Raw genomic sequence first — 25,014 nt, 5'->3', positions numbered from 1 at the left:
GTTCTTGTCATTCAGTGTCATGAAATCCTCTGGCAGCTGACTGGCAGAGCCAGAAAGTCGGAGTAGGGGTCTTGTACGAACCTCACTATGTTTGCAACAGTCTCGTTTGCTGATTTTCTCAAACTGATACATTTATCTGCAGTAGCTCTCATGCTTGAAAAAGTGTCTTTGGTGGCCCTTGATTCTGAAGCCAATGGCTTATCAACAGCTAAACGCCAGGGCTATGCCTCCACAATTTCTCTTTTAGCCCCTCTGCAGTATGTAATACAAATGAATATCCCTTCCTTTTTTGAAATGTTTTCCTCATTGTGGGCCTGTGATATTCTACAGTCTTGGTTCTCTTTCCTGTGCGCACTCACGGACTCCTGCCCTTCCATCTTCTTCCCTGCTTTCCCTTCCTCCTCCCACCTCCCAGAACTCAGTCATCCTGTTCTTTTTCTAACTTAATTCCTCTGAGAGCTCACTTTCTTTCATGGTTTGACCTCTCATCAGCTTTATGGGGATGACTCCCGCATCAATATGGTGTGAACGGATCCCTTTCCTGAAGTCTGGTCCTATTTCTCCAATTGCCTGCTGGGTATTTCCTTCCAAGTGTTCTCTTGTCCCCTTGAATTGAACATTTAAAGAGGTATGTTATTCTTTTGTCTGATGTAAGCTACAGAGGCTTTGGAATCTGCGTCCCTACGTTCAAGTCTCTCCTCTGCTCATTACGATAGTTAGATGAGTAAGTAAGTGACAGATCCTTGTAAGCTACACAGAGGCCAAGAAATGTTAGCCTGGTATTATCCTCCACCATTTCTTCTTTTGCATAAATGCATTTTGCCATTGGTTTGATATTCGGATGTCACTTCTGTCTTCTTCTCCCTTATGTTCTACATGTAATCACCTACCCAGTCCCTTCTTCTTGATGATTTCCACCGTTATCTCTTGCCTTCCCTAGTTCAGGCCTAATCAACAGAACCCTCGACTATACCCATAAGTCTCCCTTGATCTTCCTGCCGCCATTTTGTTCTGTTGCTAATTCTTGTTGTATTCCACTAGATTCACCTTCCTAAACAAAGCTGTTCTCAGGTGTCCCTCAGACATGTACAGGGTTTCCCCACTGGCTACAGCCCCCCAGTTCTATAGCCTGGTGTTCAAAGCCCTCTATGGCCCTATCTCTTACAGCCTCCTGACTGGACCTCTTTACTTTGGCTGTCTGCTTTATTTTCTGTTCCCTTCAACCTTGCCTCCATGCCTTGGGTCACACTATAAGCCTTCCATCTGAAATCCCTTCCCCTGTTTACCTCAACCAGTTAAAATTGCTCTTTCAAGACTCAGCAGAACTCTTTCCCATTTTCAGACACTTTTGGATCACTATCACCTATAGAAGTATTTCTCTAATCAGCCATGCATTTACTGTTTGAATAGCCACTGGGTTTGAATGAGTCTTTAAACAACCTTGTGTTGTGTTTTTCATATACCCAAGGACATTGTGAACTTCTGGAGAGTAGGAATCATGCCTCTAAGGTCTGTATCACCCGCTGCAGGGAGCCTTGCACATAGAAGTGGCTCATTCGATGGACAGGGACTTGACTTAGGCCATACAGAAAGGCACACAAATACCCAAGACCTGTGTCTTTTCTCAAGCCTTCTAGCGGGGTGAATGTCATACATCCCTCTGTTTTCTAGCCCCTGAAATGGGCAGTGATAGGCTAGAGTTGGAGAACAGCGTTCTGTGGACTTTGGGTGATACACAGGTTATTGCGAACATGTAAAATGAAAAGAGGCAACAAACTATTCAATTTAGACTCAAAATATAGTTTTGCATTACTTAGCTGACTGATTCAGATCAAAGTATTGTCGGGGAAGGAACTGACCAGGTAACTGACTCAATGATCTAAGTAACTGTATAGCTACATTAAGAGAACCCATCTCATCACGTCTCCTTGGAACGTGTATCAGGATGTGTCTGTGGGTGGTGGGAGGGGTGAAGAGATGTGGGAGCGAGGCACTCCAAAGTTCAGGTTTTTCGTCTGTGATTTGAAGCCAGCTTAAAGAGAGGGTCAATGAAGGGCCATTGCAGGTTCGAAATTCAAGCCCCTGGGACAGCCTGTAAAACGCTCTCAGCAGAAGAGAGAAGTTGTAGCCTCGTTGATTCCTGGAAATCAGTATACCCCAGGTCTGATTTGGGGTGGGGTGGGATACTTCTGACCTGGGTGTGGCTCTCTGTCTCTGGAGGGGGCTCAGGAGCAACAGCAATGATTTTCTTTCTTTCTTTTTGGCCTGGAACAGACTGAGTCTGGGGTTAACACACTAGATAACCAAATGTTGCACCTTGTGTTTAACTGGATTAAGTGTTCAAAGTCACATGCAATCGCTGTTCTTAGATGTTACAGGGCTTGATACATGTCCCCGTGGAACAGTTCCCAGCACTGGAGTTGTGTGTCATCCTGGGCTATGTGTTACTTTATCAATATATGTTTTTTCTCTAAATCTGTTTGCGTGTTTGCGCGGGGGAGAGTCAGACAATCCAGAGCTCAAGTCCCAGTTCTGCCACTCGATGGCTGTGTAAGCCTCAATTTCTACATGTGTAACGCAGGATAATCCCACCTACCCTGTAGAGTTGCTTTCAGATTTAGACGAGATAATGTGTGTAAAGAATTTGGCACACAATCGGTACTCACGATCATCAGATAGACGAACCCCTGAGAGCCATGAAAAGGACAAATGATTACAGAGGCACTCACCACTGGATGGTACTCACCCAGGCAAGCAGGTGCCTGCCATTTGGCATCACAAGCAAAGGGGCTTTGACCAGTAAAGCATTAGAGTAGCAAATGCCATGGAAATAATTGCATAGTTATGTAGAGAATTACCTCCGGCCAAGAGCACCTGCATACAACATCCAGGGGCACAAGTAAAGTTTAGAACAAAACAGCAACACCAGAGGTTCACAGTTTTCTTTCTCGTTGCAAAATAAGACTCCAGGAAGAACAAAAGGGATTTATAGGTTAAACCGCCAACTTCTCAGAAGAAGGGCGACATGCCAATCAATCACGTCTTAGATGCATGCCCATACTCATGTGCCTGTGGCCTAAAGTCCAATGGGTGCAGCCCAACTCAAACTAGACATCTCTTGACACAGCTGTCTTACTGTCATGCGTTGAGATGGAAAAGCTCAATATAATCACTCTCTCTTTGTAATTGTCCTATTTTATTTTCACCTGCAAAAGCTCCTTGGCAGATCCTCGCCTGTCCACATCCATCTCAAGACAGCGATTTAAAAAGTCACGGAACACGGCCGACAGTCTCTCAGGATTCTGGAGCTCTGGGGTTCCATTAGTGGCTATCAGATATAATGCCTACCAGAAGAAAAAAAGAAAAAAGAAAAAACAGAAAAATCCATTCAGCCCATACAAATTAGGATCGTGAGTTGGCACAGACGGTATAAACGCAGTGTCTCCAGTTTGTACTCTGGGTCTTAAAAATTCCATTTTAGAGAATGACGCTGACATATATTTCAAAGTTTCTATAACATTTAAAAATCATTCCTCTTGGCAGCCACTGAGGTGACACTGAGGGGCCCCACCCCGAGAACCTTGGAAATAATGTTAGAAGGTTGTCCTTTGAGAGTTGAGGCGGTACAAATCCATTTATAATGAACGTGTGATTAACCACCTAGGAAATTGAGCCTAGGAATTGCCTGTGCACCTGTGACTCTGAAGACTTGGGGAACATGCGTACACCTAGTCACGTTGACCTGAGTACAACCTCCAGAAGGCGCAGTGACAAACGTGATTGTAATTTACTAAGTGTTTATCTTGTTTGAAGAATGTCGGTGAGCAGACCAGGGATGAAAAGAGCACATTACAGAATTAGGGAAGCGCAAAGAACCAGGTGATGGTAGGACCTGGATGAAAAGTAACCTGTGAGACCCAAGGAATCAGGTACTCGCGTCCTGTGGCAGATGTATCCCTATAGATTATAAGTAGATTTCTCATGAAGGTCTACCCTTGCTAAGAGAAAATATGAGACAAGTTGGCATTAGGAGTCTTGGAACCTGACGATTATGTATCCTTCTGGAAAAACAGTTGCTCATGGATCCCTGAGATCTCTGTTCTGTAGGGCCACCCCTGAGAGACATGGACAGACTCATTGCATGCTGACAGAATCAAGGGCCCTAGCCTCCAGGACAAGAACCGGACCCAGGTCCCTGGTTAATTCACAAAGGTAAACCCATCCTTCGTAGGCTCATCACAGCCAAAACGAGGTGGCCATTCCTCATGCCTCCTCTAAGCAAACAATTCTAGGGCATTACATATCAGGTATTGCATTAGACACTGGAGACCCAAAAATGAGTAAGAGAATGCCCTGCTTCTGAAGATCACACAATTGAGTGAGGGAGCGAGACATACGTAGCTACAGTACAAGGAGACAAGAGCCAATGGAGAGAGAGCGAGCATGCATTTAGTAAATACAAGGAGGAAGCAATTTACCCTAGAGCTCAGAGGACGCTTCACAAAGGAGGTTGGCATCTGAACAGGGTTTTGAAGGATAAGTAGGAGTTTTCCCTACAGATATTGCCACCACGGTTATGTCTGCCTAGGTGACCAACGCCTTAACTGTTATGAAGCCATGCTCCCTCCTGAACTTGCTTGGGCTTTGTAGCCAATTATTATGCCCCCTACGCCAACCCCTTTCCCTTTTTCCCACCATGGCTCCTACTATTATTATTATAAGTATTTCTATCAAATTTCTTTCCTTGACCAGTTTTCATCAGCTGGTAGGATCATCTCTCCTCCTGCCTAGAAACTTCCACAGGTGTACTTCAGGAAGGGTTAGGAAGGGCTGTTTCAGTCAGTGGCTGTCAACCTCTAGCATGCATCAGAATCATCTAGAAGGCTTGTTAAAATCATCTAGAAGGCTTGTTAAAACAGATTCCTATGTCACCCCTAGAGTTTCTGAGTCAGTAAATCCAAAGAGGGGCCCAAAGAATTTGCATTCAAACAAGCTCCCTGTTAATGCTGAAGGCGCTGGTTCCAGGACCACACTTTGAGAACCAGTTTAAACCACCTGGGTAATTAAAGCAATGGGCGAAACTAGAGGTTCTCAGACTTGCTTGCACATAGGAATCACCTGGGGAGATTTAAAAGATCCACGTGCCCCGTTCTCACCGCCCCCCAAACCAATGAAGTGAAAATCTTTGGAGGTGGAAGGCAGGTGTCGTTGATTTTTAAGCTCTCCAGGAGATTCCAATGTACAGCCAACACTGAGAACCACTAGCCCAGGACTTGGGGCCCACTTAACCCAGAATCTCTGCATTGTAAGCTCACCAGGCACGAGAGCCACAGAATCCCAGAGTAAGATTCTCTAATGTGGTGATGGCTGAGAATTCCAATGTCATATGTCTCTATACAGTATGAGGAAACTTTCTGGTTTTTTCCCCCAGTACATTAAAAAAAAAACCCACATGTAAATACAGCCCCCTCCAAACCAACACCTTCTTTCCCCCTAACCCTCACTCCTTTCTGATTTTCAGTTCCTTCGCTGACGCACAGCAAATGCGCGGGGCAGCTACTGGGACTTCCATGTCAAAATACAAGTCAGTTGTACATCTAGCCCTGACAAAAAAAAAGAGCCAGTATGAAAAAGGAATGCATTTATAAACTGCTTTTAGGAAATCATCAGTCAGGCTGAAGTCAAATGGTGCACGATTACAGCAGATATATTACATTAAGTTCTAACAGGGTGTTTTAGTTCTTGGACGATTAGCGCTCGAAGCACCTGTCCTCACAAACCGGCTCTGTTCCCTTATTAAAAGAAAATTGCTTACCGAGCATATTACATTTGCTGCCTCCTCCTAAAACTGTCTTATGGATCCACTGGCTATAATTCCGCCACGCTCACTGTGCTTTGCTTTTTTTTTTTTTTTTCCTGCTCTGTAGCCATACCCGGTCCTAAGCACACGTGCGCATGCGCATGCACACACACACACACACACACACACACACACAACCTCTTTTCTCCTTTTCCACGCTCCCTGGGTCTGCCTGCATGCTTACGTGCTTTCATTTCCCTACCTTCCTTTCACCATGGTGGCTCAATACATTCTCCTCCACGGACTCTCATTCCTCATGAGTACGCATAATCCTCCTCACCTCTCTTTAGTTCACGCGTCATTACCTCAGGAAATGCATGCCCCTCTTTCCAATCCATTTAGGAATTTACAAATGACCTTCATCATAGTTGTGCAGCCTGAGGAGGGCTGGTGTACACGGGAGCAAGGGAGCAGAAAACTCTGGAATCTGAAGGGGAATCAGCCTAAGGAGCCAGTGCCATGAACCTCTACAGCACTTCACAGAGAACGGATGTCCTCTTCCGAATTTCTACCAAAAAAAATGACTCTGGTGTCTGCTGGGGGGGGGCGGTCTCGGTTGGTAGCCTAACAAGAGGACCCCGTCCCAGTTGATTGGTGCCGATTTGCTTACACACCCTCGCCCCCCCAATCTAGGTGTCAAATGCAAGACTGCCTTGTACTCAACACTAGATCATTCCTAAGAACTTTGTAAAACATCAAACAGTAGTTCTGTTAATACTGCCGGCTCGATTAAAAAATACAAGTACTCAGGAAAAGGGTGAAAGGAAAACACACTGATATGGTCACAGAGGTTCTCTCTGAGTGGAAGGATCACTTATGGCTTCAGTTTTCAAACATATTTTTCGATTTTCCAAGTTTTCTACAACGGACACGACAGCTTTTATTTAAAAAAAAAAAACCCTCCAAAACATTATTTGCAAAATAAATGTAAGGAACTGTGCCAGCCAAACTTACACAGAACTCCTCGTCTATGTCTCTTTGTCTTCTGAGGATTAAACCTGCTTTTCATCAAGTACTACTCCTTGAGGGAAACAAAAACCCAGACGATTTTTTTCCAGCTATTGTTTTCATTTAATTGCAACAGTATTATTTCCAACTAATTTCCATTGCAAAAAAATCCACACTTTCAGTTATATTAGGGGCTAAACTTGCCTTTGTGGAACGGCCTGGGAACTTACTCATCACGCATAATGCTGCTTCTATGGGAAAATGCACTCTGGGTTCCAAATGATTAACTTAAAAATGAACTTTTGGAATCCGTCCTGTGTGTAAGCTGGGTACTATTTTTGTAAAAAGAAAATTGCTACCCGCTGCCCTGCTAATGGGAGACAAATACAGCTGCAGCCAATACAACAGTCACGGCAAAAAGGCTTTTTACTAACAAAGTCAAGTCGTACATGAGGAAAGATTGAGGAAAAGAGATCGAGGCATGAGGGATCACATTTGGGTTTTATCTGTTAGGTAAAACTCAAAGAAAATGAGCTGGCTGTTAGAAGAGCTCTTTGTTGGCTTCCCCCACCCCCGATCCACGCATGTGGTTTTCCAACTGGACTCCCCCAAAATTCCCCTCGAGGGCAGCTGAGAAGGAAGAGGCGGGACAGAGAGATACACTGTAAAGACTCTGGGACCCTGAGCCCACACATATCTGTTTCAATCAGAGACAACTTTTTTTTTTCTCTATTTCTTTATACTTCCAAGTAAGGTTTCATTTGAACCGAGGGCTCGCTACAGTCGTCTGAAAACCAGTCGTCTACAGGACACAGTTAAGATCCCTGGGCGTGGAATGCATGGTCCTCCACGATTGGGTCCCTTGCCACCTTTGTCGTCCTCAGTGTGCGCCCTTCTTCCCAGCCCCCACCTAGGTACACACATGGGCCCAAGCTCACATACCACGCAAGCCAGTTTCACTCTATTAAATCTGCCTACCATGCTGGCTCCATTCCCTGAAATGCCTGGTGAACTTCTGCTTGCCTTTTAAGCTCTAGTTCACATGGCATTTCCTCTCTAAAGGCTTCTCCATCTCTCCCAGACACAGAGGGTGACCAACCACCTTGGTTTTCCGGGGACTCTTCCGGGCTTTAGTAGTGAAGCCAAGCAAACCGGGAGAGTGGGTTACCCTGCAGATCGAGTTAGCCGTTCCCTCCTTTGAGTCGCCATAGCTGTTTGTTCAGACATCCATTTTCACATTGTACTGTGAACACCAGTTGCGTGTTTCCAGGCCTGCCTTCCTGGACCGTGAAGGTAGGAATTGTGTTATGGGCATCTCTGGATTTTATGGCCGCTGGCCCCAAACGGGTGCCCAGTGAATGTTTTTGTTGCTGAATGAAATGAGAGCCAAAATGTTTGAATCAATTTCACTGAGCTAGGACTATCACAGACTTGGATACACAAAGTATTACAGCTCAGAACCTAAAGGGAACTATTAAATATATAAGATACACAGGGAAAAAAAAAGAAGATACACAGAGAATGAGCAAAGCACCTTTTCTGAGTGGCACAGGCTTGGCACGTGGTAACTTCTGACGACCCGCCCCTCGGTGTGGCAGAAGGAAAAGAGCTCCAGAAGCAGAGTATGGAAGGGGATGGCATCAAAGGGAGGGAAAACCGGAAAAAGATGGCCACAACATGGTAATCTGCTGGGGGGTGCAAACCCAGAGAGAAAGGGGTGAGAATGATGGTCTCTGGAACTTGAAACCTAGTTTAGAAATGGAGTCTCCTCTGACCGATCTTGCACAGAGAAGCTGCGCTTGATTAATCTTTTGCTACATCATTGAACAATGTCTGTTTGATTCCCCCAGTGAGGCAATGCAGGCCCTGTGACCTACTGACCTTGTTTATAATGTTAGAAAGTCCACCTTGGGGCCAAAAATGGTGGCTTTCTTCACGGCGACATACACATTACCTCTAAGTTTCTGATGTTCTTGAATTATTTTTTTTAGATTTTATTTATTTATTTATTTGAGAAAGAGAGAGCGCACACAAGAGCAGGAGGGGCAGAGGGAGAGAGAATCTCCAGGAGACTCCCGCTGAGCGTGGAGCCCAGTGCGGGGCTTGAACTCACGACACTGAGATCATGACCTGAGTTGAAACCAAGAGTCAGACGCTCAACCGACTGAGCCACCCAGGCATCCCTGATGTTCTGGAATTCTTAATAATAACTCTAAATCTCTTGGCAATCACACCCAAACATCACAGTTTTCACTGACCCTGACGTGCAACTAAAATTTACCTAAGTCCTCAGAGAAAACTTCTCTACCCAGTTGAAGGAATAATTCAATTGACCTCATTGGGAATTTCCTCAGTTAAAAAAGATCAATGCAGTCATCTTAGAACTTACCACATCTCTCCAAGAAGCCCCCAAACAATCCATATGTGCCCAATAAATTTTCATTAAGGCAGTTTTGCAACAGGGCTAACCATTTAATTAAAAAGCTTCAGTTTGTGACCTAAGTTCATTATAACACTTTATAAAGTTTGGATTAAGATGCTAGAAAACAAGCCAGAGGACTTAATATGGCAATGTGTTAGTAACCATGAGAGGCTCCGGCACCGATATAAAGACTCAATTTACAAAGACGATAGGGTGTGGCACAAACATTTCTTTCTAAGTTGACTATCTGGGACCCAAAACACATTTTCCCATGGAAATTATGTTATACATGGTGAACAGGCTCCCAGCCTAGCCAACAAAAATTTAACAAAACAATCTAACCGAACTATAAGACCAAGAGGGGGCTATTCATCTGTGTCTCTGTATCTCTATAAACACCATGCCCATGGAAAGCTTTAATAGCTAACATTTATTCAGTGATTCCTGTCAGGTGACTTAATCCACACAACCACCCCCTGAGGTAGACTCGGTTATGACCCCCAATGGACAGATGAAGGAACTGAGGGCTGTGGGATTAATATAATTTGTCCAGTAGCACACAACTAGCAATGAGGGAGTCAATATTTGAATCCAGGGAATGTGAGTCCAGAGTCTATGCTCTTGACAGCTACGAATGCCGTCTCACACTGTTCCCAGCCTCTGAGGAATGAATTATCCTAGCAGAGGCAGACAAGGGCTCTTCAAAAAATGAGGCACAACCAGAAACTCACCTCTATCTCTACAGAGGAAATGGATTCTCTTGAGGTAAATCGTTCCCCACTTGTTTGGAAATGGGGAACAAGGGCAGGTCCCTAGTTAGAGGGTTTCACACTATATTCCCCAGGGTCTATATCTATGTTGAGAGTTTATAAGCAGCTGGTATTCTGGTTGGTTGAGCCTGTCATCTCCTGTTGTCCTGGTTCCTTTCTCATTTTAGAATTTCCAACTACCTTTGAGTGTTTTACGAGAGTGATTTGGCAACAAGTGACTTGACACCTTATGGCTTAGTTTACTCATGACCTGGGATTTCAGAGGTCAAAGGCCAGAGCACACTGCAGCCTCTGATGTGTTTATGGATTTCATGAAAGGCCCTGACATTTCTTTCTTTTTCTTTTTTTCTTTTCCTTCCCTTCCCATTCCTTTCTTTCCCTCTTTCCTTTCCCTTTCCTTCCTTCCTTCCTTCCTTCCTTCCTTCCTTCCTTCCTTCCTTCCTTTCCTTTCCTTTCTTTCTTTCTTTTCTTTCTTTCTTCTTTTTCTTTCTTTTCTAAGAAGAAAGTGAATGGGGCCAAATGTGCAAAAAGAAGTGACTATATTATAACTCATGTTTTCTTGCATACATTGACTTATTTATCCCAACAGTCCAGTGTGATAACTGAATAAGCAACATGGTGTAATTTTGTTGCCTACTTGTCTTGCATAGTAGTTCTCATCTGTCACCAAAACATGGTGGAGTGGTGGTGGTGGGGGTGCTTGTTGTTTAATCCTTAAAAAGTCATTTAAAATGAACCTATTATGGATCTATCCCCTTACAGGTTGATGGCAAAAAGCAATTAGGTACCACTGACTGATTAGGTGTTTTCCTAGCTTTAGAGCACTCCCTTCAAGCATCAAGGTCCAGCCATGGCCGGAAAATAAGGACCAGATGACTCTGACAATGGGTGTGCTCATTCTAATCTCTCAGGATTAATAGTGCTCGTAAAGAAACACAGAGCAGGCGATGTGTGCTCAGAACGAAACCCTGGGCAGCCCAAGCAGCAACCCAAGGTTAAAAACTGCAGGGGATCTGGAAGTGGGGATGGGGGGAGGCATAGACACAGACAAGAAGTGAAACAAAATGGAGCTGGAGGTGGAGGAGAAAAGCTGCTAGAAGCAGAAGGAGCAGATGAACACAGGGCAAGAACAGGGGCCAAACAACAATGGCGAGAGAGGGTGGCTGGTGGGACACTGAGGAAGGGAAATGAAGACAAAGGCTAAAGAATTGGGGAGGCCAAGGGCACCTGATCCATGCTACTGCTCCATTTCTCTGGTCTTTCCACATAAACTTTCTCAAAATATTGCTTACAGTTTTGATATACCAACTTCTTCACCTCCCATTTTCTCTTCAACCCACATCGAATTTCTGGTTCTAAGGTACCAGTGAACGCTACACATTTGCTCATATCTCATTTCATAATATGAGAGCAGGTAGCGAACAGCATCCCAATTCTTTGGGGCTTTTCCAAATGACCGGACTAGGATCAAAATGGCCCGACTGTGGCATGATTTGTGAACCACACATTAGATTGCTCACATAAACGGGTTTCAACTGCTGATTTACAAGCAGTTCGTTAGCTGAACAGCTCTGCACCCGATAACACAGGATTGATTCTACCCTTCACACCCCAGAGTGTGGTGTAGATCATGGATCCCAGTAGCATTTCTATCACCATGGTGATTTTTCCAGGTTTCTCCCCAAGAGTCCTGTCAGAGTGGGGCAGCCCAGTCCCCTCTGCAGCAGGTTTCATTCCCATAGTGATCAAGTGTCTTCGCTTGCTAGGAAAAGGGGGCTCTTCCTTCTTTATGGGACATAGATTTAGTCAGGAGGTGATGAGAGAGACATCTCTGAGCTGCTTCCTGGAGATCACTTCCCTGAAAGCACTCCTAAAGAGAACACCCACTCAAACCATGGCTCTTCTGGCAGTCAAGGAAGGCTGGAGCCTATCTACAGTCTAAGAACACGGAGCAAGAGACCCATGAGTTTCTCCTTTTATTTAAGTAACACTCACATGGAAGCCCAATACAGAAAACAAATTAAACAAGACTTGTTCGGGTGAAATCAAGAGCCACATGACCTCCCCCTTGGGCCCTTTAAGCCCAAGGAGCTCCAGAGAACTCTAGGCCCTTGTGAAATCCACTGGCGACCAATAATCTCATCAACTTCCACTTGTGTGAAGGGCTAAGGAAACGGAGGCCCCACAAGAAGTAACCTATGCAAGGTCATGGAGTTCCTGACGGGCAGACCTGGGAATAGGATTCGCTCTTTGAGTCACATAATGCGTACAGCTGCTAGAGACAACAGAAAGCTCTTTGTCTCATCCTCACGTTTACAGGCCACTCCTGGATGAAAAGCGATGATGAATTTGCAATTCTTCATGGAAGGAGAAGGAGAAGGGCAGGAGGAGCAAGAAGAAGAAGAGGAGTTGGAAGAAAAGGGTGGGAGGAAGGGAGGAAGGGAGGAAGAGCAAGCAGCAGCAAAAAGATCATCCTGGTTCTTGGGATGACATTAGCACTTTGCCTCTCCCAGCTGACAGGTCAGACTGGCTTTGTCAAGTTAAAGTTTCTCTGCTGAGAGGCTCAGGTAAGACACCTCAGAGTATCCTTTCATCAGAATGCAAAGGGTCTTCTAAAATGATGCTGCAACCAGGTTGGAAAAGGTATAGTTCCAAATGATGACAAAAGTCAGAAATGATCTTTAGTTATGAAGAAAATCCGGATTTTCTTGGGGAAGTCATTTTTGCTTGGCAAAAACACAGACTTAAAAGGCCATAGGATCAAGCATGCCAGTGGGCGTTTCACTAGGCGGACGTTCATCGTCACACTCCGTGATCTATTTAGAAGGGACTTTGATTTCAAGGGACCTGACTACTTTGTTCTAGGTCTGGTACCTATTAGGGCAATAGGCATGTGCATCCTTGGCTTATTCCCAAGCCATGCTTTAAGGATACTGAGGAATGATAAGATGATATTAGGATCAAGGCGTATCAGTTTTGGCCAACAGTAGGGCCCTGGTCACCACGCTTTTAATCTTTCTTTCCCTCCTCTTTGCCTGGTCAGAGTCTCAGGTTTTCGCTTGCTGTGGAATCAATTTCTTCTTTGGCTGTCTTCTGGGTCGTAACTCACCAGTTTGAGCTGCCTGCTTCTGAATCACAATCTAAATGAGACTTGCAGCTTTCCTATGGCTAGGTCCCATTTTCCTATGCTAAATTCCTGACGACCAATGATTCTTAAGAGCTGTCTATCCTTTGACAGGCAATATTTTTTTTTCTGATTAAAAAGAAACCCTGTTACTGTTCTGTAATTATTTTCGTTGCAGAAGGAGGAGTGTCAACAAACCATCAGTAAACCTTGCTGTTCCATAGTGCTTTACGGAAAAAGAAGGGAATGCTCCCAGCTCTTCCTGAAATACATTCAAAACAATATTGACTGAGTGCTAGCAAAGTATGCTTGCTTCTCTGGCGCTCAGGAAGTTTATGTCTGACTTTAATTCCAAATGAGCACGCGCCATCAAACCCAGACATTCCAATCCACAACACAGGTTCCAGTGGCTGGAGGAGTTAGAAGCACTTTGGCCCTTAGTTGCTGTTTTTTAGTTGCTAGAGATTCCCTTCTGCTTAACTGACTTCTCTAGACATCTAACCAGAATTTCCTTAGATCTATAGTAAAAAAATAACCAACACTTGCGTAGTGCTTTCAGTGTGCGGAAAGGGAGAATACGGAGACTTGCAGTGTAGACCACAGGGCTGATTTTAGATTCCTGCCCTCCCTTCTCTCTGGCCGTACAGGTGGTGCACTCCTAGTCACGAGTAGTCAGACTGATAGCTTTATTACCACTGATATGGGCTGTGTGTACACAGCACTAGCACATTGTCACGATAAACTCCATTCTTTAGAAGTAAAATTGAAAAAGAAATGGCGTTATCATGAATGTACCTGCTGAGCTAATGCCATTTCTTTTTTGATAGTGTTCCTGGACTGGTAAGCCAGAAAATGCCATAGAGTGCACCAGGATTTCAACACGGCTTTGACAGAGTGATATATATATATATATTAGATGAAATGGAGAAATGTGGACAGAATAAGAGTGTGCTCTTTTTTGGTCGAACAACCATGCTCAAAGAGGGCTGATGAAGAACTGTTTTCCAGTTTAGACAGGTTCTAGGACGGGCTTGCCACAGACCTTTGTTTCTCGTTTAGTCCTTGGTGTGGGAACCTGACACCGTTGGTTGTTAAAGTTCCGTGGGTGACTCCAGCGCACAAGCCAGGAGCAGATCCACTGGTACAGGAGCAGTGGCTCACATACTGTACTACTGTCTGGAGCATGCAGATGTCTCTTACTAATACCAAGAACTGTCTTCCAAATAGCCAACGTTTGCTACCGTTCCATAGATGTTTAAAGGAAGGGGCCAAGAGACAACACTGAAAGTTCATTTCAAGTAGGATAAAGGTTTGGAAAAGTCCACACCAAAAAAAAAGGGATCCACCCACAGTGCAGTAGGGACTTCAACTGATGTCCCTGAGACATTTCACAAATGTCACATTCCATCAAAAGCCATTGACAAGAACAGCCCAACTACCTGCGAAGGCAAAGTTCATAAAGAGGCACTTTTTGGTGCTGAGAAAAACAAGCCAAAGATTTGTTTTATGGAAATGACTGTCCCTCTTTATTTAGAATCGGGTCATTATAATCACAGGTTTTAGAGAACATATCTCCAATTAACAAAAAAGTTGGGGAGATGAGCAGAACGCTAACACTGATTTGCATATCCACAGGGGACGTTTGATTTTAACCCCGGTCACTTTGGCAAACAGAAAGAACAAAGGCACTTCATTACTGGAGACTGCACTAAAAATGTCCATGGGTCACAGAACAACATGTTCAAGGCCAATTATGTTGAGTGCAAAGACTTCAGGCAGTGGGGGACGGTAAGAAGCTTGTCTCCTCTCTGTCTCTGGAAGGGTACGAACCTCATAACATCAGTACAGTTAATAACTCTATGACCTTTAAAAGGCAATTTTATGAGCAAATTAGGTCAATTAGCATAGAGCCATTTACATTAAAAAAAATCCCAACCACTTTATAACTAGGGGGGGAAAGTAGCTAATTCCTTGCATCAATGATATGTTAACTGGCAACATTCACAAAGGGCTTGCTCGGTTGCAAAAGATACAATAAAGACACATGCAAAAACCACAACGAAATGCAAAAAGCCTTCAAAGGTATAGCCCTTTAACCTGTCCTGTTCAGTGTTACCTGCTCACTGTAATTTTACTGGACTCTGCAGGCCCTCTACTCTTTGCAGGGATCAGAGTGCAGCCAGTGGGAAGGGGAAGTTTTTGCAGAAGTGGGGGATCCATTCTCCCTTTAAGAATGTGTAAAAAGCACTGTACGGATCCTTTCTTTTTCCTTTCTCACCTTTCTATTCATGTAATGTCTCTCTCTCTATACACACACACACACACACCTCAGACACACGCACATAATACATACATACGTATTTCCCACAATAAGCTAGACACTGTGCTAGGTGACTTACATACATTATTTTATTTGGTTTTCACACTAACTCTGCAAGACAGGGATCCTCATTTTATACAAAGGAAACACGTTTATAAAGGTTTTAAGTGACTCACGGAAAGTCACTACAGAGCTTGTAGGTTGTGGAGACGGGACACGGCCAGATCCCTGAATACAGGGACCGATTTTTTTCACAACAACGTGCTACCCTCTATTCCACCACGCTGTCTTCCTTCCACTTAACTCCTTGATTCCTCCTCGAAGGCCAAAGGGGTGGGTGGATGGTAGTACTGGAAAGATTTCAGAGAAAGAAGGACTAACCTACCTCTCTTTTATGCCTCTCCTGAGGCTCTGCAATTTTCCAATCCCCCACGCGGAGCCTGGTCACCAGGGTCCAAGCAAAGAGTCTCCTCACAGGCTCCTGTTAGATCTTTTTCTCTCCAACCCCTCTACGGTTTCGGTAACTGCATTGTTCAAAACCCAGATAAGGGCCTATGGCCCAAGATGCTGTGTTTTCTTTAAGCCAACACGAGGGCAACACATCTGAAATCAAAACTGAGAAAGTGCTTGCGGCGCCTAGCAGAGAGGGAGAGGGCTGGCTCGATACGGACTTGTTGATTGATTGAGTCATTGGAGGTTGATCACGCTCGGAGAGTTATGAGCAAAGTTAGACTGAATCCTTATCAGTGGAATTCAACAGGGTGGTCTTTCTGACAGGTCTTTTTGTTACAGCCTTAATGTAGGCTTCCTGAACCTGGTGGTTTGTTAATCTGCAAGTACTTGTTTAGCTACAAGGCTGTGGATTCTAAGAGACAAGCTGTTCATTATGAGTTCTAATCCTAGGCTAGAAGATGCTTATAAAGATTAAAACTTGTTTCCTTTTTTCTAACAATTAACAGCCCAGCTGAAGAGCGATCAATTGTAATTGGGGAACTGAAGAAGGTAATAAATGCATTACTTAGACCAGTTGCTTTACAGCGCCATTTATTTAATCCTTAAATTTTGCAGGTTGTAAATTACTCATTAGAAGGCAGAAAGCAAAATAGCGGTAATCCGTTTAGTGCCTCCAAACTCCGAAGACTTGGAGGAGGAAATCCATGGAAACAAGAGGCCTGATGTGTTCTTTCACTGCTATTTCTTAATGGGCAAAGGTGGTTAAACAATAAGGATAAGCCCCAGTAATTATCCTGATGCGTTTGGTCCATAGGTCAGGGGTGGGCTTGATTAAATTCATGGAGGGCTGACCCACAAACGGTGGGAAAATGCCCCTTCTTTTCCACTCAGCCCTGCAGGCAGCTAATCAATGTGCACATCTCACTTCCAGATTGTTTCATGAGACCAGAGCAATAGCGCGTAGCATTCATTAGGGCATTCACTCCTATCTGTTGTTTCCTAATCAGCACAGGGACTAGGACAAGAGGCCAAGTGCCAGAGAGGACTTAGGCGGGGGCGAAGAGGACACTGTCCCCTGCTCCATACATGGCGGCTGCAGCTCCCAATTACAAAATGTTCAGCTGCGAAAACAGCTAGACAATGAGTAGGTTGCTTGACATATACAGAAAGCCACATATATTTGGCGTGAATATGGATTTTATGAGCTGACCGTGTAAAGACTTAACCGTTTACCAAGGACGATTCTTTTTATACTAAAGGTAAAATTCAATTTTAGACTCAGTGTAATGATGCAAACAGCATGCGAGGTGCCGTCGGCACTGGCACGCTGCATGTGTTCTGAGAGTAGAATTTGAATCTGTGCATATTTCCTTTTGGAAGCGGGATGCCCTTTAAATATACAACAAAGCTTCTGGCTGGCCCTTAGGTGATGCACAACAAAAGAGCTACTGGCTCCCTCCTGTGCTGAAGGAGCATTTCTTCCATACTCCTTTGCCTTTTATTCTCCTGATCTGTGGCTCGTCTCTGAATGAAGATGGTGGGGCTAGGCTCCGAAATGGAGCTTCTCTCTTGGCAGAGGCCACCAGACCACGTAAAGATCAAACCTCTATTTTTGCAGGAGCAAACTGAGTTACCCAACGCAAACTATTTCCATTCATTTTCTACTAGACAGTCTAATTAAGTTTGTGATTCCACAAGGCTGGCTCTCTATCTCGTGTTCCGTTCAATGCCCACTGAGCCGCTGTTGCTCAATAAATCATTACTGACAATGAGACAAAATCTAATTGAAAAATTATAGGTGTTCTGGAAATGCATTTATTCACTTTGTTAAAGTAATTATAAAGCAAGTGTTTCCTAGATAGATCATTTAACCGTGGTATGCGAGAAAAATACTTTTCTTCCCACATCTGGCTTTTAAAAAAAAAAAGCTATTTTTTTTTAACAGCAGAAAACTGTACTAAAGAATTTTAAAAACCCCTGCCATTAGAAATACTCATCTCCAAGCACTTGGAAAACTGCTGGGACACTGTAGAAGATATTGAGAATAATTCATAGTGATTTTGAGAATCAGAACTTGGAGCTTCTATGTCACCCGTCCCAGGAAAGAACCCGTTCTGGCCCCTTTCGGTAGAAACGAGAAATGACACTTGGCCCCGTTCCCAGGCAGGACGTACTTGAGTCTACTCCTGACTTACCCTGAGTGGATTTTCATTAAGGTAAGGTGGTTCACCTTCCACCATTTCGATCGCCATAATCCCCAGAGACCAGATATCAACTTTCGGACCATAGGCTTTTCGAGTTACAACCTCAGGCGCCATCCAGTAGGGAGTTCCCACCATAGTGCTTCGTTTACTTTGCTCAGGGGTGATCTGGGCGCAGAACCCAAAATCAGCTGCAGGGAAGAAAAGTCAGTTACAATCAATTCGATTTCTTATTTTTTTTCACAATAAGTCACTTTCACATATGGCCGTCCCTTCCTCCGTCCCACATGGACCTTCCACAACTCTGCAGCTCCTATCCATTATTACCTGACCCCACCGGTGGCCCCAATTTTAAAAGGGTCTGAGATAACTGATTAATGTGATGTCATTTTTACTAGTCCTCAATCTGGTTCCCTCCCCAGTACTGTCCCCTCCAACTTACAGGATCTTTCAGTTTTCTAGTTAGGGATTTGTCATCAGCAGGTGGAAGTCCCTAGGAATTCTGAAATGTTAAACGCCCAGAATCTGTCCGTGATCTACAGGAACACAGCATTCGAAAAAAAATCCTTTACTTCAAACGGGGCTCTAAATGCTTTCAAACCAAACACTGTCAATAGCCACTTTCTTCTCAAGACAGACAGGAAAAGAGCAGAAATCACCCGATACTCTTTCAAACACCATCCAAACCAAAATACCTACTCAATTTAACAGAGCCATCCATCCCAAGAAGAATATTGTCACTCTTTATGTCTCTATGGATCACTTGGTTTGAGTGCAAAAAATCCAGAGCTTGGAGGCACTATTGAATCAGAAAAACAAGTTCCAATTATATCACAAAGAATTTAAAACCATGGAAGTTTCGTTTCTAGATAAATGTGGGGCAAAGGTATAATTTTATATTGTCAAGTGAAATAGATCACTGTTGTCTTATCATTTTGAAACGATGTTACCATTTACATCAATGCTATAGCTTAGCATTATTCACTATAGAAGCTCCCAAGTCAGAGTAGGACACAAAGAATGGGGGTGTGATAAATGGTGCTAAATCCTTAAGACAACCAGAATAACCAATTAGCAATCATACTTTGACCTGGTCATCTGGAGGGTGTGCATTCGGCTTGGTCCTACACAGGCACAGTAAGTTTCTGCCTCCAGGATATTGGATTTGGGAAGACTGAAGGGGGACCCAGGAATCTGCATTGAAAACGAGTGCCCCCAGCTACCTCTGATGGACAGCCATGGTTGGGAACCACTTCTAGGCTATGAAGGAGCTATAGTCACTTGTTGGGAAATGGCTCTGTATCGTGCAACATGGAAACCACAGGCTCAGGGTGGAATGTTCTCCTATATATTAGAAGTTTGATTCATTGCATGAATAGAAAATACCTACATTTGGTGGATACGTCTACATGCTTGGGCAGGAGGAAATGGGGACAAGAGGAGAGCAAGGCATGAGGAAATTTCAGGGAACAATTTAAAATAAAAAAACAAAGACTAGCAGCAATTTTTTGGTTTTGTCTTACTGTCACTGGTTTTCAAGTTTCAGTGGGTCAGAGTTCCTACTTGTGTCTACAGACAACCTCACTACAACGAATGGGGTAGATGGTCATGCCCAAGATGAGATTCCAAAGAGGAGTGTGTTTTTAAGTACTGAGAAAAATATAATAAAATGCCCTCAGTTCTGCATGAAACTAGGGATATGACACTGTTATGGGATGAGAGGCAGACACTCAGACCCACTGGAAGGCTTTGGGGGACGTCCAGATTGTACTGGGAAAGCTACTACTGTCTGGGCTGAGGGAGGAGCTCGCTTAAATTGCCTTCTCGAAAATGATGGAATTATAATGGTTTGTATTTTACAAGGCTTCTGTTGCACATGCAGGACAGAATGATTATCCTGTAAAAATCCCCCCAAATCAGGAAGAACTTCCATGCCACCATCACTGTTTCCCAGGTTTGCTGAGACTACAACACACAGGCTTAGATGCAGCACCTGGTGAATGACATAATAGAACCCAAAGACCCAGAGCAAAGGAACTAAAATAAACAACAGGCTGGGAAGGGAGGGGAAGGAAAGTGCTATTAGGAAAGGGCTTGAATTGAAGTTAGGCTCTCCTATTATTTTTTTCATAGAAGAGATGTGTTATTGTTACTTTGGTGTTACACGCATTCTGGATAACTGGAAATAAAGAACTGCCAGTTTTGGTGTTCTCATCTGCCAGAAACGCTCTATTTTCTTACCTCTCTGCAGACAGCTGCTATCTGGCCTTCATCCATACAGGTTTCTGTGACCACATCAGTCAGAGAGCCACCTGCCAAGTATTCCATGACTACCCATAGTTCGTCACCCACTAAGTAGCTACGAGAAGAGAAGAAAAAGACTTTGACTCAATGCCTAAGGAAGTGGGGACTCGTCTATATTCCCATTAAGAAGGTAGTTTGCAGTTGGTGTCTGCATTTGGCCATATTCTACAATAGGAGAAAAACATCAATGACAGTGATAATAGGAAATTTCCTTAGCAATAGAAGAGAATACGCATGAAAACCAAAGGATCATCATATCTAACTGTGCACCATGGAGGAAGGAAGAGAACAAGGAGGTCTCTGGTCGCTGACTCCAGGCAGTCATTCCATTGGAAAAGCTACTTTCAATGAACAGGGTCAGTGACTAGCCATTTTGGATAACTCGAGCCACCGTGTTGACGTCTTGGACTGAACTGGCCCATGGCATACAGATTTATAAGATATTTATTCAGATCTCAGCATTATTTTTGATTCTACTGAATTAACTGCTGAAATGTTTTCAAGCAGTTTTGGAATCAAAGAGACTCATGCTTGCAATGGATATACTGTGCTGTGGTCTCGGCGCTAATAGAAGTCAGTAGCAACGCGCCCATTTTCTTTACGTGGTTACTGAGGAACACACCCCAAGTGATCAAACATGGGGAGGAAGGTCACCAAAGCCCGACAACTGGGCAAATCCAAAACATCTGGAACCATCTGAAGGCACATTAGCAGCATGATCAGGTCTCTCTTCCCCTCTGCTCAGCAAGGGAGGGATTACAGTGAACGGAATGACCCCAAGGATTCCATCCCGCCCTAAGTTCCACATCAATACGAAGCAAGACTTTCTATCCAGTGGCGCTCAAACCACAGTGCCCGTGAGATTCACCTGGGAAGCCTATTAAAAATGAACACTCACAAGCTCTACCTCATTAGTAAAGAAAGCATCTGAGAAATCTACATTTTTTTTTTTACAAAGGCAATTTTTACAAAATTAAAAAAAGCAGAGTGGAGTCACTTTACTGCAGATAGCCCATAAGTGGCACTTTATGAAGATCGGGTTTCGGCCGTAAAAGTTGACTCCTTTTTTTTTTTTTTTACCTCCCTCTTTCCCCTCTTTCTCTGGTCCACCTGGCACAAAACACAGAGAGCAAGATTTTAAGCTCATTGAGGTTGGAGACCTCGTCTTATTTCCTTTATATCCCCCCAGAGTACACAGCACAGCGGTGCTAAACAAACACTTACTGAAATTGAATGAGACAGATGTTAACCACAAGTGAGGAGTTAGCGCTGTCTTTAAATGCCTATTTATAACCCACTGCTAATACCACTGATGAAAGAGACATTAATTACCTGGTCCAGGAAAAAGGTTTGAGATTAAAGTCTCAATTCCCTAGACCTCACTGTCAGTTAATCACAAAGCGCCCATTAAAGTGGGGCCGTTGCAGCCAGCCTTCTTCACTTAGACACCCAGAGACTGCACTGGCTCCAAACACTTGGTGAAATGTTTAAAACACTGCGGCTCTCCCTTATATGCAACAGTCTATTTCCTGCCAACACGGAGTCACGATCCTCCAAAGGAAATTACACAAACTGCTCATGCTTAGAAGCAGAACCATAAAATGTGTCTTCAAATGTTTGATGGGTGGGCAAAGTTCAGCAATAGACGTGAGACTCTCCCATTTTGTGGCATTTGAGAAGTGTTTGTAGAATGGTTGCTACATGACCAGATCCTAAATAAAATACTTTGCCAAGAACATGACATCGCATCAAAAAAACCAGTATGCAATGAGAGAAAACACTTACCTATCTAAATAATTAACAATATTGGGGTTCTTATTTTCCCTCATGACCAGAATTTCATTAATAATTAATTCCTTTTTGGGCTGCTGTTGAAGGTTCATCTGCTTTATGGCCACCTGAAGGATGATTAAAATGCAAGAATGAGTTACAGTCATTAAACACACACATGCATGGTTTTTTGTTTTTGTTTTTATTTTGTTTTATTTTGTTTTGTGGGTTTTTTTTTTTTTTTGGTACACAGAGTAAGGCATAAACATTCTTTATCTTACTAGACTCTTTCTCAGCGCCATAAACTCATGCCCTTTTCTTTGGTCAATCAGGAATAAACCACCCACTTCAGAAACTTTGGACATCAGTGAAATCGATTTCCACGTCAACCCAGTGTTACCCATTTTGTCAGGCATAAGAGAAGAAATGTGATGGAGATGAAAGAAAGGACAGTAAACATCAGGATTGAATGGGAACACTCACCTCTTGTCCTGTGGCAATGTCTAGCGCTGTGTAAACAGTACCTGACGCCCTGCGAAGGTGAACGTTCTCAAATGAATAGGCAATCCAAGTGTTACCCGTATACTCGATTTGAAATAAGATGTCATTATTTTTAGGAGAGGGAAATCGGCAAACTTAAGATTTCAAGGATAAAATAAGAAAGGGACAAGCATTTTGTGTGATAATTACACCTGAGACAGTCTCAATGCACCCCTTTTAGTGGGCTAGGAACTCCGGTCAGACTTTCCGCAGTAACGAACTGAGCAAAATAGCCTTACTCCTTTTAGGAAACTCCTGGGCTATTGTGAACACTCCCTGAGTGTTGCAACAAGGAACAGGGCAGTCCTCTGATTAAACCAAAGTTCCGTTTAGGAAAGAATGTATCATCTCTTGTTTAGGCAACTGTATAGGTCAATGTTTTCTTTTAGCATATGGACAGAGTGGCTTTTTTGCCCATAGATTTGTAATTAAGAATATTTCCACCTAGGGGCACCTGGGTGGCTCAGTCGGTGAAGCATCTGCCTTCGGCTCAGGTCATGATCCTGGAGTCCTGGGATCGAGCCCGTGTAGGGCTCACCGCTCAGTGGGGAGTCTGCTTCTCCCTCTCCCTCTGTGCACTCTCTCTCTCTCTCAAATAAATAAATAAATAATCTTTAAAAAAAGGATATTTTCACCTAACAAATCAAGCACACTTGGTGCTGTACTTACCTATTGCTGTAGCTACAGCAATAGCTATTAACAACATGGCTTTAGTGGGTTTTTTTTCTTTTTTCTAAATTTTTCAGCAGCTTCTACTCTGAGGTTTCAGTCCAGCCCACCATCCTTCAAATATCTATCACTCCTTAGGCCTTGGAAGCACTGATACTTCCATTCTATATTCAATGATAGGGGTCCTTTGCTTTGCAAATAGCAATTGTCTAGTTGAGGCTGACTTCACAGTAAGGTTCTTTGAAACACACAAGCATTCTGAACTACCTTCCCACCTCTATCCCCAAGAAAAAGGAAAAGCCTCATCAATTTTGTTGAAATGTTTGTGATGAATAAAGGAATAACAATGGAGATCTGTTCTTGTGATTTCAGCAGATATTATAATGCTCCAATATTGCTATTTAAAATTTCTAGTAAGTATTATCTCTCCTTTGCTCTCTGGATCCAGGAATTTGTTTCTTTCTTTTTTTTTTAAGATTTATTTATTTATTTTGGGGGGGGCAGGCAGAGGGAGAGAGAGAGAGAACCTAAGCAGACTCCCTGCTGAACACAGACCCCAACGTGGGGCTCGATCCCATGACCCTGGGATCATGACCTGAGCTGAAACCAAGAGTTGGATGCTTAACCGACTGAGCCACTCAAGCGCCCCTTGAATTCTTTTCTGTCAGCCATTTCTTTGCCATTCGTCTCCTTCCCTCTACTTGGATGAAGCAGAATATTGCTCACAAGCCTAGGAAGTTTATATTACCTGCTCCAAAGGAGTAAAATGAGTAGGGTAGTATGAGGAATATTTGACTACTAAAAGAGATCTGAGTTGTAATATTTGTCCGATGTCAACAAGCTGTGTGACCTTGGGCCAGTCACTTCCCCTCTCTGGGCCTCAGTCTCCTCAACTCGGAAAGTAGTGATCATAACAGTAAAAATATATTGAGCATGTTAGGCACTGCACTAAGAACTTCATATGAATCACCTTATGTAATCCTTACCATATTTCTATAAGGCAAGTGCTACTGCCCCCACATTACCTACGAGGAACCTGAGGCTCAGAGAGGTTAAGTGACCTGCCCTAGGTTAAACAGTTACGATCCAAGTCTGTCTGAGTCTCTGACCTGTAAAATACAGCAAATGGGCCACTTTATTTCTAAGGTTCTTCATTTTTTTAAAATTTCTTTTTAAGTAAGCTCCACACCCAACATGGGGCTTGAACTCCCAACCCCGAGATCAGGAGTCCCATGTTCCACCGACTGAGCCAGCCACATAACCTGATTTCTAAGGTTCTTTAATTCCATGATGTACAATCCACAAATCCTACTGCTCTCTTCATTCTGCATAGGTATTTAAATATCCGTTGCAAGTAGACTAAAAAGAAATCACCCTTACTCCATAGAGACCACCTAAAGCAGGACTTGCAAGTTTCAGAAATTCCTCGGGGTTGAAGCTCATGTTAAACAAAGCAGCCTCCCAATTTTGTACTTTTGAGATTCTGGGTTCAGAGCACGCAGTTGGTGCTCACTAAGGATTTTGTGTGTGTGTGCTCATTAGGCATTTGCTGAATGAACAAATTAATAAAAGACTTTTCAAGCAAACATGCGATTGCAATAAAACCTTTCCTTTCTGTGAAGGAAAACTGTCT

General features: G+C 43.6%; 1 protein-coding gene across 25 annotated transcripts in view; it reads right to left on the bottom strand.

The window, feature by feature from the left end:
• PAK3 (p21 (RAC1) activated kinase 3) overlaps nucleotides 1-25,014 on the bottom strand; it is a 246,667-nt gene that overhangs the window by 6,783 nt on the left and 214,870 nt on the right. For 22 of the 25 annotated variants that reach the window (XM_034648882.1, XM_034648870.1, XM_034648871.1 and 19 more), the window contains 7 exons: nucleotides 22,656-22,704; nucleotides 22,188-22,300; nucleotides 20,340-20,457; nucleotides 18,798-18,897; nucleotides 18,093-18,289; nucleotides 3,207-3,344; nucleotides 2,597-2,687 (listed from right to left, as the gene is read on the bottom strand). In XM_034648882.1, the coding sequence (XP_034504773.1) occupies nucleotides 2,597-2,687; nucleotides 3,207-3,344; nucleotides 18,093-18,289; nucleotides 18,798-18,897; nucleotides 20,340-20,457; nucleotides 22,188-22,300; nucleotides 22,656-22,704 (806 nt within the window). Of the gene's footprint in view, nucleotides 1-2,596; nucleotides 2,688-2,746; nucleotides 2,875-3,206; nucleotides 3,345-18,092; nucleotides 18,290-18,797; nucleotides 18,898-20,339; nucleotides 20,458-22,187; nucleotides 22,301-22,655; nucleotides 22,705-25,014 lie in introns of all 25 variants that reach the window. The other 3 variants (XM_034648867.1, XM_034648869.1, XM_034648866.1) reach the window with 2 other exon arrangements.

The sequence above is a fragment of the Ailuropoda melanoleuca genome, chromosome X, assembly GCF_002007445.2.
Source record: "Ailuropoda melanoleuca isolate Jingjing chromosome X, ASM200744v2, whole genome shotgun sequence".
NCBI lineage: Eukaryota > Metazoa > Chordata > Mammalia > Carnivora > Ursidae > Ailuropoda > Ailuropoda melanoleuca.
Note: the sequence above shows the minus strand (reverse complement) of the source record. Positions and strands in the feature narration are given on the sequence as shown.